This window comes from Oncorhynchus keta, chromosome 28, assembly GCF_023373465.1.
Source record: "Oncorhynchus keta strain PuntledgeMale-10-30-2019 chromosome 28, Oket_V2, whole genome shotgun sequence".
In the NCBI taxonomy this organism is placed as follows: domain Eukaryota; kingdom Metazoa; phylum Chordata; class Actinopteri; order Salmoniformes; family Salmonidae; genus Oncorhynchus; species Oncorhynchus keta.
In genome coordinates, this window is record NC_068448.1 from 25837130 (window position 1) to 25856759 (window position 19630).

The window sequence follows — 19630 nt, forward strand, 5'->3', positions numbered from 1 at the left end:
ATTAATGATATGTACCCATTGATTATTGAAGGATATAACTCATTAATGATATGTACCCATTGATTCTTGAAGGATATAACTCATTAATGATATGTACCCATTGATTCTTGAAGGATATAACTCATTAATGATATGTACCCATTGATTCTTGGAGGATATGACTCATTAATGATATGTACCCATTGATTCTTGGAGGATATAACTCATTAATGATATGTACCCATTGATTCTTGAAGGATATAACTAAATAATGATATGTACCCATTGATTCTTGAAGGATATAACTCATTAATGATATGTACCCATTGATTCTTGAAGGATATAACTCATTAATGATATGTACCCATTGATTCTTGAAGGATATAACTCAATAATGATATGTACCCATTGATTCTTGAAGGATATAACTCATTAATGATATGTACCCATTGATTATTGAAGGATATAACTCATTAATGATATGTACCCATTGATTATTGAAGGATATAACTCATTAATGATATGTACCCATTGATTCTTGAAGGATATAACTCATTAATGATATGTACCCATTGATTATTTAAGGATATAACTCATTAATGATATGTACCCATTGATTCTTGAAGGATATAACTCATGAATGATATGTACCCATTGATTCTTGGAGGATATAACTCATTAATGATATGTACCCATTGATTATTGAAGGATATAACCCATTAATGATATGTACCCATTGATTATTGAAGGCTATAACTCATTAATGATATGTACCCATTGATTTTTGAAGGATATAACTCATTAATGATATGTACCCATTGATTCTTGAAGGATATAACTCATTAATGATATGTACCCATTGATTATTGGAGGATATAACTTATTAATGATATGTACCCATTGATTATTGAAGGATATAACTCATTAATGATATGTACCCATTGATTATTGAAGGATATAACTCATTAATGATATGTACCCATTGATTATTGGAGGATATAACTCATTAATGATATGTACCCATTGATTCTTGGAGGATATAACTCATTAATGATATGTACCCATTGATTCTTGAAGGATATAACTCATTAATGATATGTACCCATTGATTATTGAAGGATATAACTCATTAATGATATGTACCCATTGATTATTGAAGGATATAAATGATTAATAAGTGTGGTGCTGTAAAGAGCAAACCATCTTACCACACCCTTCCAGAACCCCAGCTGTGCTCTATTAGCCTCCTAACTGGGAACATTCTGGAAGGGCGTGGTAAGACGGTTTGCCCTTTACAGCACCACAATGCCTCATGAGTTAGTTCAACTGTCATACTCCATCAGAACCCAAAATATAAGCTTGTTTTACTCCAATAGTTGTAAACAAAGTCAATGTAAACAAACACCGTATAGCCTCAACATATTTTTGATATCATGGATGGACAGTTCCTTTTTGTTATTGCTTTTTACAGTTGCAGTGGTTCACTTTGTTATTGTTTCAACTGTGAATATCTTCAGCAATGTTACTTTTTAAAAACTGCATTCACATTATGCTCAGACATATCCAAGCCTTTTTTCCTTGGAGGATGTTGTTTGTGCTACATATCCTCTCGGCCGATGGATCAGGACCTCTGATGAGGAGGACAAACAAAAGTCACCATTGAAATTCGCAGCAAAGCCTGAAAGAAGTGTTCCTCCTACCCCAAAATAGATGTGGAATCCATGCCAATTAGAGACTCCATTCCAGTCAGGGTCATCAAGAGGAGGAGGGGGAGGGAGAGTGGGAGGAGGGGGGGATGGAGGGAGAAGGACGGAGGGGGAGGTGTCTGACCAAAGTGGAGCAGATGTCACTTGGTCAACACTTCCTGTTTTGTTGGCCTTTTTATTTTGAGACGGCTAATTTGGAGGGCCAGCCAGTCGCTGAGTCTTTGGCTCTATGTGTGGAGTTGGGCCTGAGATTTACACTGAGTCTTTGGCTCTATGTGTGGAGTTGGGCCTGAGATTTACACTGAGTCTTTGGCTCTATGTGTGGAGTTGGGCCTGAGATTTACACTGAGTCTTTGGCTCTATGTGTGGAGTTGGGCCTGAGATTTACACTGAGTCTTTGGCTCTATGTGTGGAGTTGGGCCTGAGATTTACACTGAGTCTTTGGCTCTGTGTGTGGAGTTGGGCCTGAGATTTACACTGAGTCTTTGGCTCTATGTGTGGAGTTGGGCCTGAGATTTACACTGAGTCTTTGGCTCTATGTGTGGAGTTGGGCCTGAGATTTACACTGAGTCTTTGGCTCTATGTGTGGAGTTGGGCCTGAGATTTACACTGAGTCTTTGGCTCTATGTGTGGAGTTGGGCCTGAGATTTACACTGAGTCTTTGGCTCTGTGTGTGGAGTTGGGCCTGAGATTTACACTGAGTCTTTGGCTCTGTGTGTGGAGTTGGGCCTGAGATTTACACTGAGTCTTTGGCTCTATGTGTGGAGTTGGGCCTGAGATTTACACTGAGTCTTTGGCTCTATGTGTGGAGTTGGGCCTGAGATTTACACTGAGTCTTTGGCTCTATGTGTGGAGTTGGGCCTGAGATTTACACTGAGTCTTTGGCTCTATGTGTGGAGTTGGGCCTGAGATTTACACTGAGTCTTTGGCTCCCATTGTTCCCGTTTCCCTTTCCTCCTAGCAGACCTGACCACAGAGGACATCACCTGACCACAGAGGACATCACTCAGCGTCAGCTCAGTGTGTCTGTCTGCCTGCCTCCATCGCCACAGACTTGCCACAACTATCTTTTTTACCAGACTTGACTTGTTTTGTAACCCCAAAATAAGGACACAAATCAGCAGTTCACACATGTTAGTTTCTTTCCCTGGATGTGTGTACTTACTCAGTTTCTTTCCCTGGATGTGTGTACTTACTCAGTTTCGTTCCTTGGATGTGTGTACTTACTCAGTTTCTTTCCCTGGATGTGTGTATTTACTCAGTTTCTTTCCCTGGATGTGTGTACTTACTCAGTTTCTTTCCCTGGATGTGTGTACTTACTCAGTTTCTTTCCCTGGATGTGTGTATTTACTCAGTTTCTTTCCCTGGATGTGTGTACTTACTCAGTTTCTTTCCCTGGATGTGTGTATTTACTCAGTTTCTTTCCCTTGATGTGTGTACTTACTCAGTTTCGTTCCTTGGATGTGTGTACTTACTCAGTTTCTTTCCCTGGATGTGTGTATTTACTCGGTTTCTTTCCCTGGATGTGTGTACTTACTCAGTTTCTTTCCCTGGATGTGTGTATTTACTCAGTTTCTTTCCCTTGATGTGTGTACTTACTCAGTTTCTTTCCCTGGATGTGTGTATTTACTCAGTTTCTTTCCCTTGATGTGTGTATTTACTCAGTTTCTTTCCCTGGATGTGTGTATTTACTCAGTTTCTTTCCCTGGATGTGTGTATTTACTCAGTTTCTTTCCCTGGATGTGTGTATTTACTCAGTTTCTTTCCCTGGATGTGTGTACTTACTCAGTTTCTTTCCCTGGATGTGTGTACTTACTCAGTTTCTTTCCCTGGATGTGTGTATTTACTCAGTTTCTTTCCCTGGATGTGTGTACTTACTCAGTTTCTTTCCCTGGATGTGTGTATTTACTCAGTTTCTTTCCCTTGATGTGTGTACTTACTCAGTTTCGTTCCTTGGATGTGTGTACTTACTCAGTTTCTTTCCCTGGATGTGTGTATTTACTCAGTTTCTTTCCCTGGATGTGTGTACTTACTCAGTTTCTTTCCCTGGATGTGTGTATTTACTCAGTTTCTTTCCCTTGATGTGTGTACTTACTCAGTTTCTTTCCCTGGATGTGTGTACTTACTCAGTTTCTTTCCCTGGATGTGTGTATTTACTCAGTTTCTTTCCCTGGATGTGTGTATTTACTCAGTTTCTTTCCCTGGATGTGTGTATTTACTCAGTTTCTTTCCCTGGATGTGTGTATTTACTCAGTTTCTTTCCTTGGATGTGTGTACTTACTCAGTTTCTTTCCCTGGATGTGTGTATTTACTCAGTTTCTTTCCCTGGATGTGTGTATTTACTCAGTTTCTTTCCCTGGATGTGTGTACTTACTCCGTTTCTTTCCCTGGATGTGTGTATTTACTCAGTTTCTTTCCCTTGATGTGTGTACTTACTCAGTTTCTTTCCCTGGATGTGTGTACTTACTCAGTTTCTTTCCCTGGATGTGTGTACTTACTCAGTTTCTTTCCCTGGATGTGTGTACTTACTCAGTTTCTTTCCCTGGATGTGTGTACTTACTCAGTTTCTTTCCCTGGATGTGTGTACTTACTCCGTTTCTTTCCCTGGATGTGTGTATTTACTCAGTTTCTTTCCCTGGATGTGTGTATTTACTCAGTTTCTTTCCCTGGATGTGTGTATTTACTCAGTTTCTTTCCTTGGATGTGTGTACTTACTCAGTTTCTTTCCCTGGATGTGTGTACTTACTCAGTTTCTTTCCCTGGATGTGTGTATTTACTCAGTTTCTTTCCTTGGATGTGTGTACTTACTCAGTTTCTTTCCCTGGATGTGTGTATTTACTCAGTTTCTTTCCCTGGATGTGTGTATTTACTCAGTTTCTTTCCCTGGATGTGTGTATTTACTCAGTTTCTTTCCCTGGATGTGTGTATTTACTCAGTTTCTTTCCTTGGATGTGTGTACTTACTCAGTTTCTTTCCCTGGATGTGTGTATTTACTCAGTTTCTTTCCCTGGATGTGTGTATTTACTCAGTTTCTTTCCCTGGATGTGTGTACTTACTCAGTTTCTTTCCCTGGATGTGTGTATTTACTCAGTTTCTTTCCCTGGATGTGTGTATTTACTCAGTTTCTTTCCCTGGATGTGTGTATTTACTCAGTTTCTTTCCCTGGATGTGTGTATTTACTCAGTTTCTTTCCCTGGATGTGTGTATTTACTCAGTTTCTTTCCCTGGATGTGTGTATTTACTCAGTTTCTTTCCCTGGATGTGTGTACTTACTCAGTTTCTTTTCCTGGATGTGTGTATTTACTCAGTTTCTTTCCCTGGATGTGTGTACTTACTCAGTTTCTTTCCCTGGATGTGTGTACTTACTCAGTTTCTTTCCCTGGATGTGTGTATTTACTCAGTTTCTTTCCCTGGATGTGTGTACTTACTCAGTTTCTTTCCCTGGATGTGTGTACTTACTCAGTTTCTTTCCCTGGATGTGTGTACTTACTCCAGGTTTGTACTACAGTTATGATGGTGTACAAATCATTTATTCATTCAAGATGAACATGTCAACTCATGAGTGGTGATAGAGGTAAAGTGGTTCAAGTTACAGAAAGACTTTCTCTTTCTTTCTCAATCAGTCGTTCTGTGTTCTGCCTAATAATCTTGAGGGATAGAGGTTCCTGTACACACTGGTCATACTGGTAGAACCGATCTAGGGCGAAGAACGATAGAGTTCTGGGAAGGAGATGAGGAGGAGAGACTGATTGTTCAGTGTCCAGTGGGACTCATCCTAGCCCTGAACCGGGCTTCAACAGACACATCTGATCTTCATCATCACACCATGACTTGTTGGCTCTGAGGAACAGTTTTTCCATCCGCCAGTTTCTGATTTCAGACACTCATTGTCAAGATGCACAGTTGACCTGTGAGCAGGGCTGACCGTATTACCGCCACACTGGCAGTCATGTATCACTAACATTGAGTGGCTGCTGCCAACATACTGACTCAAATCTCTAGCCACTTTAATAATTAAAAATGGGATGTAATAAATGTATCACTAGCCTCTTTAAACAATGCCACTTTATATAATGTTTACATACCCTACATTACTCATCTCATATGTCTATACTGTACTCTATACCATCTACTGCATCTTGCCTATGCCGTTCGGCCATCGCTCATCCATATATTTCTATATGATTTCCTTTACACTTGTGTGTATAAGGTAGTTGTGAAATTGTTAGGTTAGATTACTTGTTAGATATTACTGCACTGTCGGAACTAGAAGCACAAGCATTTCACTACACTCGTATTAACATCTGCTAACCATGTGTATGTGACAAATAAAATTAGAAAATAGAAAACCCTTTTGCAATTATGTTCGCACAGCTGAGAACTCTCTTCACTGTTGATGTTGAGACAGGTGTTTTGCGGGTACTATTTAATGAAGCTGTCAGTTGAGGACTTGTGATGCTTCTGTTTCTCAAACTAGACCCTCTAATGTATTTATCCACTTGCTCAGTTGTGCACAGTTTTCAGCTGTGCTAACATAATTACAAAAGGGTTTTCTAATGATCAATTAGCCTTTTAAAATGATAAACTGGATTAGCTAACACAATGTGCCATTGGAACACAGGAGTGAAGGTTGCTGATAATGGGCCTCTGTACGCCTATGTAGATATTCCATAAAAAATCTGCCGTTTCCAGCTACAATAGTCATTTACAACATTAACAATGTCTACACTGTATTTCTGATCAATATGATGTTATTTTAATGGACAAAACCTTTGTTTTTCTTTCAAAAACCAAGGACATTTGTAAGTGACCCCCAGCTTCTGAACGGTAGCGTATCTCTTGAATTCCAAGGCATTCTAAGGTTGGTATCATTCTAAAGTTTCTAGCTTATTGGACCTGTTTGAAAGTATCACTTTTCTGCTCGACACAGACAATCCACCTGCACACCTGCTCTGCAATGGGGCAAATTGCCTTTCTATTTTATTCAGCTCAGTTCAATTATATGTTTCTTACTATAAAATCATATAAGATAGAGGCAAGGGATTTCTATATTTTCTGCTAAAGGAACAAGCCTACAGCCTTCGGCATTGAGCATTGACAGATAACATACAGTAGACCAACTCATATTCTGTTCTTCTGAAATACATTTGATTCATAATGTTTCTTTAGACCCGGCTAAACTAAATAATGGATTTATTGTGATGGTGTGTATTCAATTGATTTATTAGACTTTTAAAAACAAAACATTTATTTGTTCCAAAGGCACACATCAGTGGCCTGGAGATGCTAAACGTGTTTATGTTAATTAACGGTCAATTACCGTGAGAGAGGCAAACTTTTGCATGACAATAACCAGATGACAATGTCATGACTGCCACAGCTGTACCTGTGGGAGGGTCAGACAAACAGGGTCTCTTTCTCACAGCACCCACACACTCACCCCCTTTCCCAGTAGGATCCATTACTGTGGAAACTAAAGGCGAGTCTTAAGTGCCTTTCCTGTGAGAAACAAAATAGTTGTGTAGGTAAATGTGGTCCTTCTCTTTGTGTGTTCTAAATATAGTTGGCAGTGGGAGAGAGATGGAAACAGGAATGACCCTGGTGTTTTCTGCTGATGAGTGGCCCCCTCTGTTTCCTTGTATGAGTCGCTGCTGTTACGTTCCTGGAATAATCCATGTGTTCTTCCGACTCCCGAATCTCACACTATTCGCTATATAGTACACTACTTTTGACTAGGGCCCATAGGGCTGTGGTCAAAAGTAGTGCACTATATAGCGAATAGGGTGCCATTTGAACGCATCCACAGAGCCTGTTGACTCCTCGTCAAGAAGGATTTAAATCATTCCAAACATTGATGGCGTTCATGCAGACCCTGCCAAGTCCTTCTCTTCCTCCACTCCAGCCTCCTAATATGGAGGCCCTAAACCCAGGGCTGTGTCAGAACATGTTAGGGCACAGGTGTTACAGCTGCGTTTACACGCAAACAACAACTGGACGTTGACAGACAAAAATGTCTGTCAGAATGGTCTCCCCCCCACCACATTCCTACACAGAAACACACTATGGCGTTAGCACTCATGCAAACACACACACACACCTCATCAGCTCGTTTTCATTCGTACAATAGGGTTGTGAAAAGCACATTTTTCATTCTACTGATAAACACACTGTTTTATTGTTTGTTCATTAGCAGTGGGGAGGGATTGATGTAGTCTAACAGTAATAGTCTAGTGAACAATGGACTGTTTGTTTAATGAGACAGTATACGTTGATGCTGTGCACTGTGAGGGCCTGTAAACAGCCCTTTGATTTCCATGGACGTCTGAACTAAAGCAAGAGTTACATCATCCGTTTTCCCCATTCAGGGGTTGAGAAGCACACAGCTGGATATAGCGGTGTGTATGAAGGAGGCTTTCCTCCTCAAACACAGTGCGCACTACACTAAACACTAACGCTGAGATTTGCCAGGGACCTCACGAAACGATATTATCACAATGCTTAGGTGGCGATTACAATATATAGTGCTATTCTCACAATTCAACAGCAGTGTTAATGGAATCTACGGTCTCTCACCCTCAGGCACGACACACAACCTCTTTAACCCAGCTGTGAGGTGAAGTTCTGCTGCCTGCAGATCTTTACACGAGACAGAAACACTGTGTTTATACAGTATTTTCCTCTTTCCCCTTTTTTTTACTGGTGCTGCTCATGATTTGGACACAAGCCAAGTCAACTTCCATGAGTGACATGTACATCATTTGACCTGTCATGAAGTTATAAACTCTCTACCCAAGACTGGCTGGGAAATGTCATGTAGTTTTAAACTCTCTACCCAAGACTGGCTGAGAAATGTCATGTAGTTATAAACTCTCTACCCAAGACTGGCTGGGAAATGTCATGTAGTTATAAACTCTCTACCCAAGACTGGCTGGGAAATGTCATGTAGTTATAAACTCTCTACCCAAGACTGGCTGGGAAATGTCATGTAGTTATAAACTCTCTACCCAAGACTGGCTGGGAAATGTCATGTAGTTATAAACTCTCTACCCAAGACTGGCTGGGAAATGTCATGTAGTTATAAACTCTCTACCCAAGACTGGCTGGGAAATGTCATGTAGTTATAAACTCTCTACCCAAGACTGGCTGGGAAATGTCATGTAGTTATAAACTCTCTACCCAAGACTGGCTGGGAAATGTCATGTAGTTATAAACTCTCTACCCAAGACTGGCTGGGAAATGTCATGTAGTTATAAACTCTCTACCCAAGACTGGCTGGGAAATGTCATGTAGTTATAAAATCTCTACCCAAGACTGGCTGGGAAATTTCATGTAGTTATAAACTCTCTACCCAAGACTGGCTGAGAAATGTCATGGAGTTATAAACTCTCTACCCAAGACTGGCTGGGAAATGTCATGGAGTTATAAACTCTCTACCCAAGACTGGCTGGGAAATGTCATGGAGTTATAAACTCTCTACCCAAGACTGGCTGGGAAATGTCATGTAGTTATAAAATCTCTACCCAAGACTGGCTGGGAAATGTCATGTAGTTATAAACTCTCTACCCAAGACTGGCTGGGAAATGTCATGTAGTTATAAAATCTCTACCCAAGACTGGCTGGGAAATGTCATGTAGTTATAAACTCTCTACCCAAGACTGGCTGGGAAATGTCATGGAGTTATAAACTCTCTACCCAAGACTGGCTGGGAAATGTCATGTAGTTATAAACTCTCTACCCAAGACTGGCTGGGAAATGTCATGGAGTTATAAACTCTCTACCCAAGACTGGCTGGGAAATGTCATGGAGTTATAAACTCTCTACCCAAGACTGGCTGGGAAATGTCATGGAGTTATAAACTCTCTACCCAAGACTGGCTGGGAAATGTCATGGAGTTATAAACTCTCTACCCAAGACTGGCTGGGAAATGTCATGTAGTTATAAAATCTCTACCCAAGACTGGCTGAGAAATGTCATGGAGTTATAAACTCTCTACCCAAGACTGGCTGGGAAATGTCATGTCAAGTCTTTGTGTTTCATTTTTTGGTCTGTGTGTGTGTGTGTGTGTGTGTGTGTGTGTGTGTGTGTGTGTGTGTGTGTGTGTGTGTGTGTGTGTGTGTGGGTGGGTGGGTGGGTGTGGGTGTGTGGGTGGGTGGGTGGGTGGGTGTGTGGGTGGGTGGGTGGGTGGGTGGGTGGGTGGGTGGGTGGGTGGGTGGGTGGGTGGGTGGGTGTGTGTGTGTGTGTGTGTGTGTGTGTGTGGGTGGGTGGGTGGGTGTGTGTGGGTGGGTGGGTGGGTGGGTGGTGTGTGTGGGTGGGTGTGGGTGGGTGGGTGGGTGGGTGGGTGGGTGGGTGGGTGTGTGTGGGTGGGTGGGTGGGTGGGTGGGTGGGTGTGTGGGTGGGTGGGTGGGTGGGTGGGTGGGTGGGTGTGGGTGGGTGGGTGGGTGGGTGTGGGTGTGTGCACGTGTCAGTACTGTGTAGGAAGACATGCATCTCTTTCCCAAACCCTTCCTGGATCCTGTTGAACGTGGTGAGGCATCTTCCCACTGATTCCCCCATGCAATGCAAATGTCCCAGAGCAGCATGCAAAGCCATAAACATCTGCCATTTATGTCACTGAAGAATGTAGAGTTAGGAGAGGAGTGCAGCCCAGTGGAGGAACATCGAGCCCTGGGAGTTAAGTGCGACTGCTGTACTGTAAGAATACACTTGATCTGAAGTCCAGAGGTTGGTAGTAAGGAATTGATTTTCTGAGAAACTCAACACTCTCCCTCCCATCCCCTCCCTCCCCTCCCACTATCAGAGTCCTCGGTGTCGGCGCCCCTGGGGTCAGTCCCCATGGACCTGCGTGTGACGGAGCGTGTGATGCGGCCGGGTTCGGACACAGCCCTGCTGACCCCCCTGCACCCCCCGCTGCTCCTCAGCCCCTTCTCCCCCCAGCCCTGCACCCCTTTCTCACAGCAGCAGCTGCACCAGCACATACGGGTACGTTCTGTATGGCTATGCCCAGTCCCCGCACAGTCCCAGCACACAGTCCCCAAACACTCACACACTGCCAATCCATGCATTTCATTACATGTACTGTGTTTAATGTTTAAAACCTGTAATGTTTACATTTGTGCAAATCATATTAGTAATGACTTTCATGCTCCATTCGAGCTCATTAGTCCAAGTCTTTTTGTCAACCATATGTCACACATTCCCAGTTCAGAGAGGCACTTTTTCCTGTTTCCACACATACTTTACTGAGTGTCTCATTGTATTTCAGTTCAACATGGAACAACGGAGACGTGAGCAGGAGCAGGAGAAACAGCAAGAGCTGCAGCAGCTGTGGCACAAGGACAAGAGCCAACAGAGTGAGTTTCACTGTGTGTGTGTTTAGTTGTACTATCCTTGTGGGGACCAGAAGTCCTCACAAAGACTGTAAAACAAGGGACAATTCGGACAAGTGTGGACATTTCGCTGGTCCCCACAAGGATAAAGGCTTTTTTAGGCATATTTAAAGTTAGGGTTAGTGGTTAAGGGTAGGTTAGGTGTGGGAAAAATTTGATTTTCAATGGGAATCAAATGTTTGGTCCCCACAAGGATAGAAAAACATACATGATTGTGTGTGTGTGTGCTTGTACACTGTAGTATTGTTGCCCTGATTTGAAAATGTTCTGCACAATCTGGTGTAAAGAGATAGATCCATCAATGTCACTTCCACAAGATAAACATCCTGCACACACACACACAAACACAGATCCACACACACACACACACAAACACAGATCCACACACACACACACACACACAGATCCACACACACACACACACACACATAAACACAGATCCACACACACACACATAAACACAGATCCACACACACACACACACACACACACACACATAAACACAGATCCACACACACACACACACACACACAAACACAGATCCACACACACACACACACACACACACATAAACACAGATCACACACACACACACACACACACACATACATAAACACAGATCCACACACACCTCTGCAAATGTACATTTTCACCCCAACTAACTTAAGAAGCCTTGTGCTGAAGAAAACATGTAGACCCACCCATTTGAGAGGCCTTTTCCCAGCAAACTGAGTCATCATCAATTGCACCTATACAAAAATAATACCAAATCTCTTACAACAAGCAGAGGAAAACAGTAATGTTGTGCTCTGTCTTTGTGTGGGCATAAATACGTCTGTGTGGTCTCTGAGCATTCCTCCAGTCAGACAGTATCTGGTAGGGCCCTGGAGGGGAGGGGAGAGGATGAGCTGATTAATGATGTTTTGACCTCTGCCCTGTGGGTCCCAAACCTGGTTCTCTGTGAGTGGCTGTCAATGGACCATTGTGGCTCTGAGCTGCTTATCTCTGTGTTTTGTGGGCTGGAGCTGAGGCATGCTAGACATCACGTGTTACCTGGTCCTCACACAGAGCACACTGTTCCCGTTGCCTTACACACACACACACACACACACACACTGGGAAGGTCAGGTCCATCTGTGGATAGAGGGAGAGACTGATAGAGGGCCATTCCCATTGTTTATTTTTATTTGTTTATTTCACCTTTATTTAACCAGGTAGGCCAGTTGAGAACAAGTTCTCATTTACAACTGTGACCTGGCCAAGATAAAGCAAAGCAGTGCGACAACAAACACAGAGTTACACATGGAATAAACAAACATACAGTCAATAACACAGTAGAAAAAGTCAATATACAGTGATTGCAAATGAGTTAGGATAAGCGAGTTAAGGCAATAAATAGGCCATGGTGGAGAAGTAATTACAATATAGCAATTAAACACTGTAATGATAGAAGTAGAGATACTGGGGTGCAAAGGAGCAAGATAAATAATTAAATACTACATGGGGATGAGGTACAGTGCCTTGCGAAAGTATTCGGACCCCTTGAACTTTCCGACCTTTTGCCACATTTCAGGCTTCAAACATAAAGATATAAAACTGTATTTTTTTGTGAAGAATCAACAAGTGGGACACAATCATGAAGTGGAACGACATTTATTGGATATTTCAAACTTTTTTAACAAATCAAAAACTGAAAAATTGGGCGTGCAAAATTATTCAGCCCCCTTAAGTTAATACTTTGTAGCGCCACCTTTTGCTGCGATTACAGCTGTAAGTCGCTTGGGGTATGTCTCTATCAGTTTTGCACATCGAGACACTGAATTTTTTTCCCATTCCTCCTTGCAAAACAGCTCGAGCTCAGTGAGGTTGGATGGAGAGCATTTGTGAACAGCAACTTTCAGTTCTTTCTACAGTCTCGATTGGATTCAGGTCTGGACTTTGTTGCCAAAAAGTTCAATTTTGGTTTCATCTGACCAGAGCACCTTCTTCCACATGTTTGGTGTGTCTCCCAGGTGGCTTGTGGCAAACTTTAAACAACACTTTTTATGGATATCTTTAAGAAATGGCTTTCTTCTTGCCACTCTTCCATAAAGGCTGGATGTCATAAGGTGAATGCACCAATTTGTAAGTCGCTCTGGATAAGAGCATCTGCTAAATGACTTAAATGTAAATGTAAAGGCCAGATTTGTGCAATATACGACTGATTGTTGTCCTATGGACAGAGTCTCCCACCTCAGCTGTAGATCTCTGCAGTTCATCCAGAGTGATCATGGGCCTCTTGGCTGCATCTCTGATCAGTCTTCTCCTTGTATGAGCTGAAAGTTTAGAGGGACGGTCAGGTCTTGGTAGATTTGCAGTGGTCTGATACTCCTTCCATTTCAATATTATCGCTTGCACAGTGCTCCTTGGGATGTTTAAAGCTTGGGAAATCTTTTTGTATCCAAATCCGGCTTTAAACTTCTTCACAACAGTATCTCAGACCTGCCTGGTGTGTTCCTTGTTCTTCATGATGCTCTCTGTGCTTTTAACGGACCTCTGAGACTATCACAGTGCAGGTGCATTTATACGGAGACTTGATTACAAACAGGTGGATTGTATTTATCATCATTAGTCATTTAGGTCAACATTGGATCATTCAGAGATCCTCACTGAACTTCTGGAGAGAGTTTGCTGCACTGAAAGTAAAGGGGCTGAATAATTTTGCACACCCAATTTTTCAGTTTTTGATTTGTTAAAAAAGTTTGAAATATCCAGTAAATGTCGTTCCACTTCACAATTGTGTCCCACTTGTTGTTGATTCCTCACAAAAAAATACAGTTTTATATCTTTATGTTTGAAGCCTGAAATGTGGCCAAAGGTCGCAAAGTTCAAGGGGGCCGAATACTTTCGCAAGGCACTGTAGTTGTGACAGGAGTGTCATACTGTATATAGTCTATCTTCAGTTACCAATCCCTGCAGAGTGATTGGTCTGATGGTCTCTATATCTGTGTTGATTGACAGGTGCTGTGGCCAGTTCCCTGGTGAAGCAGAAACTCCAGGAGGTGATTCTGAAGAAGCAAAAACAACAAGCCCTGGGAAGAACCAGCTCCAACCCTCTCAGTGGTCCCCCTGTGGGCTACAGGTGAGAACTCTTTACACCTTCAGTAGCATGTGGGCTACAGGTGAGAACTCTTTACACCTTCAGTAGCATGTGGGCTACAGGTGAGAACTCTTTACACCTTCAGTAGCATGTGGGCTACAGGTGAGAACTCTTTACACCTTCAGGAGCATGTGGGCTACAGGTGAGAACTCTTTACACCTTCAGTAGCATGTGGGCTACAGGTGAGAACTCTTTACACCTTCAGTAGCATGTGGGCTACAGGTGAGAACTCTTTACACCTTCAGTAGCATGTGGGCTACAGGTGAGAACTCTTTACACCTTCAGTAGCATGTGGGCTACAGGTGAGAACTCTTTACACCTTCAGTAGCATGTGGGCTACAGGTGAGAACTCTTTACACCTTCAGTAGCATGTGGGCTACAGGTGAGAACTCTTTACACCTTCAGTAGCATGTGGGCTACAGGTGAGAACTCTTTACACCTTCAGTAGCATGTGGGCTACAGGTGAGAACTCTTTACACCTTCAGTAGCATGTGGGCTACAGGTGAGAACTCTTTATACCTTCAGTAGCATGTGGGCTACAGGTGAGAACTCTTTACACCTTCAGTAGCATGTGGGCTACAGGTGAGAACTCTTTACACCTTCAGTAGCATGTGGGCTACAGGTGAGAACTCTTTACACCTTCAGGAGCATGTGGGCTACAGGTGAGAACTCTTTACACCTTCAGGAGCATGTGGGCTACAGGTGAGAACTCTTTACACCTTCAGGAGCATGTGGGCTACAGGTGAGAATTCTTTACACCTTCAGTAGCATGTGGGCTACAGGTGAGAACTCTTTACACCTTCAGGAGCATGTGGGCTACAGGTGAGAACTCTTTACACCTTCAGTAGCATGTGGGCTACAGGTGAGAACTCTTTACACCTTCAGTAGCATGTGGGCTACAGGTGAGAACTCTTTACACCTTCAGTAGCATGTGGGCTACAGGTGAGAACTCTTTACACCTTCAGTAGCATGTGGGCTACAGGTGAGAACTCTTTACACCTTCAGGAGCATGTGGGCTACAGGTGAGAACTCTTTACACCTTCAGGAGCATGTGGGCTACAGGTGAGAATTATTTACACCTTCAGTAGCATGTGGGCTACAGGTGAGAACTCTTTACACCTTCAGTAGCATGTGGGCTACAGGTGAGAACTCTTTACACCTTCAGTAGCATGTGGGCTACAGGTGAGAACTCTTTACACCTTCAGTAGCATGTGGGCTACAGGTGAGAACTCTTTACACCTTCAGTAGCATGTGGGCTACAGGTGAGAACTCTTTACACCTTCAGGAGCATGTGGGCTACAGGTGAGAACTCTTTACACCTTCAGTAGCATGTGGGCTACAGGTGAGAACTCTTTACACCTTCAGTAGCATGTGGGCTACAGGTGAGAACTCTTTACACCTTCAGTAGCATGTGGGCTACAGGTGAGAACTCTTTACACCTTCAGTAGCATGTGGGCTACAGGTGAGAACTCTTTACACCTTCAGGAGCATGTGGGCTACAGGTGAGAACTCTTTACACCTTCAGTAGCATGTGGGCTACAGGTGAGAACTCTTTACACCTTCAGTAGCATGTGGGCTACAGGTGAGAACTCTTTACACCTTCAGTAGCATGTGGGCTACAGGTGAGAACTCTTTACACCTTCAGTAGCATGTGGGCTACAGGTGAGAACTCTTTACACCTTCAGGAGCATGTGGGCTACAGGTGAGAACTCTTTACACCTTCAGGAGCATGTGGGCTACAGGTGAGAATTATTTACACCTTCAGTAGCATGTGGGCTACAGGTGAGAACTCTTTACACCTTCAGTAGCATGTGGGCTACAGGTGAGAACTCTTTACACCTTCAGTAGCATGTGGGCTACAGGTGAGAACTCTTTGCACCTTCAGTAGCATGTGGGCTACAGGTGAGAACTCTTTACACCTTCAGTAGCATGTGGGCTACAGGTGGGAACTCTTTACACCTTCAGGAGCATGTGGGCTACAGGTGAGAACTCTTTACACCTTCAGTAGCATGTGGGCTACAGGTGAGAACTCTTTACACCTTCAGTAGCATGTGGGCTACAGGTGAGAACTCTTTACACCTTCAGTAGCATGTGGGCTACAGGTGAGAACTCTTTACACCTTCAGTAGCATGTGGGCTACAGGTGAGAACTCTTTACACCTTCAGTAGCATGTGGGCTACAGGTGAGAACTCTTTACACCTTCAGTAGCATGTGAGCTACAGGTTGAGAACTCTTTACACCTTCAGAAGCATGTGGGCTACAGGTGAGAACTCTTTACACCTTCAGAAGCATGCTTTCATTTTTTACCATTGCATTATGTGTCAGTATGTGTGTTGTGCTGAGTCATTTCACCTTGATTTCAGGTTCCAATTGATTATCCGACAGACTGTGATGAGTGTCTGTGTTTTGTTTCTGTAGGGAGCTGGCTCCAGACCCCAGTGGACCGCCCCAGCCTCTAGTGTCCTCCCCCGCACAGGGTTCTAGCGACGGCTCAGATGACACTCCTCTACGCAGGGCAGGTGAGGCACACACACACAAAACACACACACACACACACACACACACACACACACACACACACACACACACACACACACACACACACACACACACACACACACCACACACTAAACCAGGTGTTTGCCATGCAAATGTTCAGTTCTCACATGCCTTGTGCCTCAGGGCCTGATGCTATGAGGCTACACTCTACAATTAGCCCATAAGATCCTTGTTACAAAGCTGTAATGCTGTAAGCTGAAACACGGTTGCCTGCCCTTCACACAGCCCAGAGAGATGACTGACAGAGTATTCATTATAACACCGTTTTGACACACCGTTAATTAGCCTCGGGCACATCACTGTCATCCTGTTCATAATACCTGTTTGGAATCGGATCTAGACTTCACAATGCCTGTAGAACCTGTTTTAGAGAAGCTCACGGTAAATCTAAATGTTTCCTACATATGGTACATTCTGTACATCAGCAGAATTAAACTGCTGAGAATGTATGAATGGAGAGGAAATTCTATCTTTCAATGGTATTGATCCCGATTTCTACATTGTACTCAGCTACAAACTTTCTTTTGTATTGGATAGTTTTCGGAGAAATGTATACTAATGATGTTATGTCTGTCGTTGAGCAGCCTCAGAGCCCAACCTGAAGGTGAAACACAAGCTGAAGAAACACCTGAACACTCGTAAGAGTCCTCTGACACGCAAGGACAGTGCCCCGTCCCCCATCAAACACCGGGTGCCCGACACTCTGGGTAAGTACCTCACTCTCCCAAACACTGCTGCCCGCTAGACTCTGTGGTGCCAGGGCTAATAGAATGACTGGGACATGTTGTGTTATGAACTCTCTCTCTCTCCCTCCCTCTCCCTTTCTCTCTCTCCCTCCCTTTCTCCCTTTTTCTCTCTGCAGACTCGTCCCCCAGCAGCAGTAGCACACCAGTGTCTGGCTGCAGCTCGCCTAACGACAGTCTACCCAATGAGAACGGAGTGCTGCAATCTGTTGGCGGGCTGTCCCATGAGGTTATTATCCGATTGGTATTTACCCAGCCTCCCTTCCGCCACACACACATACACCTATACATATGCATGAAGTTTTGATTCTCCTCTCTAGTGTGTTTGTGTGGAGATGGGACCAGTAGTGCCTTAGTTTCTGGACTGTTTGTTCAGTGTGTTTCTCTAAGCTATGCAGTCTGGGTAATGAAATGATTAAAACAGTGATACTGGAGAAGGACATCTGTCTGTAGCCCTGTAGCTGAACACAACACCAGATCACCTAATCAAACCCTCTCCACCTTGTTGAACCCAACACCAGGTCACCTAATCAAACCCTCTCCACCTAGTTGAACACAACACCAGATCACCTAATCAAACTCTCTCCACCTAGTTGAACACAACACCAGGTCACCTAATCAAACTCTCTCCACCTAGTTGAACACAACACCAGATCACCTAATCAAACTCTCTCCACCTTGTTGAACACAACACCAGGTCACCAAATCAAACTCTCTCCACCTTGTTGAACATAACACCAGATCACCTAATCAAACCCTCTCCACCTAGTTGAACACAACACCAGGTCACCAAATCAAACCCTCTCCACCTAGTTGAACACAACACCAGATCACCTAATCAAACCCTCTCCACCTTGTTGAACACAACACCAGGTCACCAAATCAAACTCTCTCCACCTAGTTGAACACAACACCAGATCACCTAATCAAACCCTCTCCACCTAGTTGAACACAACACCAGGTCACCAAATCAAACCCTCTCCACCTAGTTGAACACAACACCAGATCACCTAATCAAACTCTCTCCACCTAGTTGAACACAACACCAGATCACCTAATCAAACTCTCTCCACCTTGTTGAACATAACACCAGATCACCTAATCAAACTCTCTCCACCTAGTTGAACACAACACCAGATCACCTAATCAAACTCTCCACCTAGTAGAACACAACACCAGATCACCTAATCAAACCCTCTGGTGTTGTGTTCAACAAGGTGGAGAGGGTTTGATTAGGTGATCTGGTGTTGTGTTCAACTAGGTGGAGAGAGTTTGATTAGGTGATCTGGTGTTGTGTTCAACAAGGTGGAGATCACCTAATCAAACTCTCTCCACCTAGTTGAACACAACACCAGATCACCTAATCAAACCCTCTCCACCTTGTTGAACACAACACCAGATCACCTAATCAAACTCTCTCCACCTAGTTGAACACAACACCAGATCACCTAATCAAACCCTCTCCACCTAGTTGAACACAACACCAGATCACCTAATCAAACTCTCTCCACCTAGTTGAACACAACACCAGATCACCTAATCAAACCCTCTCCACCTTGTTGAACACAACACCAGATCACCTAATCAAACTCTCTCCACCTAGTTGAACACAACACCAGATCACCTAATCAAACCCGCTCCACCTAGTTGAACACAACACCAGGTCACCTAATCAAACTCTCTCCACCTTGTTGAACACAACACCAGGTCACCTAATCAAACTCTCTCCACCTAGTTGAACACAACACCAGATCACCTAATCAAACCCGCTCCACCTAGTTGAACACAACACCAGATCACCTAATCAAACCCTCTCCACCTAGTTGAACACAACACCAGGTCACCTAATCAAACTCTCTCCACCTTGTTGAACACAACACCAGATCACCTAATCAAACTCTCTCCACCTAGTTGAACACAACACCAGATCACCTAATCAAACCCGCTCCACCTAGTTGAACACAACACCAGGTCACCTAATCAAACCCTCTCCACCTTGTTGAACACAACACCAGGTCACCTCATCAAACTCTCTCCACCTAGTTGAACACAACACCAGATCACCTAATCAAACCCTCTCCACCTAGTTGAACACAACACCAGATCACCTAATCAAAC

The 19630-nt window shown here is 43.5% G+C and overlaps 1 protein-coding gene across 6 annotated transcripts in view; it reads left to right on the forward strand.

Moving 5' to 3' along the window:
- hdac7a (histone deacetylase 7a) overlaps nt 1-19630 on the forward strand; it is a 121626-nt gene that overhangs the window by 45509 nt on the left and 56487 nt on the right. For 4 of the 6 annotated variants that reach the window (XM_052485209.1, XM_052485211.1, XM_052485213.1 and 1 more), the window contains 6 exons: nt 10483-10664; nt 10948-11035; nt 14072-14192; nt 16629-16729; nt 17354-17476; nt 17632-17756. In XM_052485209.1, the coding sequence (XP_052341169.1) occupies nt 10483-10664; nt 10948-11035; nt 14072-14192; nt 16629-16729; nt 17354-17476; nt 17632-17756 (740 nt within the window). The remainder of the gene's footprint in view (nt 1-10482; nt 10665-10947; nt 11036-14071; nt 14193-16628; nt 16730-17353; nt 17477-17631; nt 17757-19630) is intronic. The other 2 variants (XM_052485210.1, XM_052485212.1) reach the window with 1 other exon arrangement.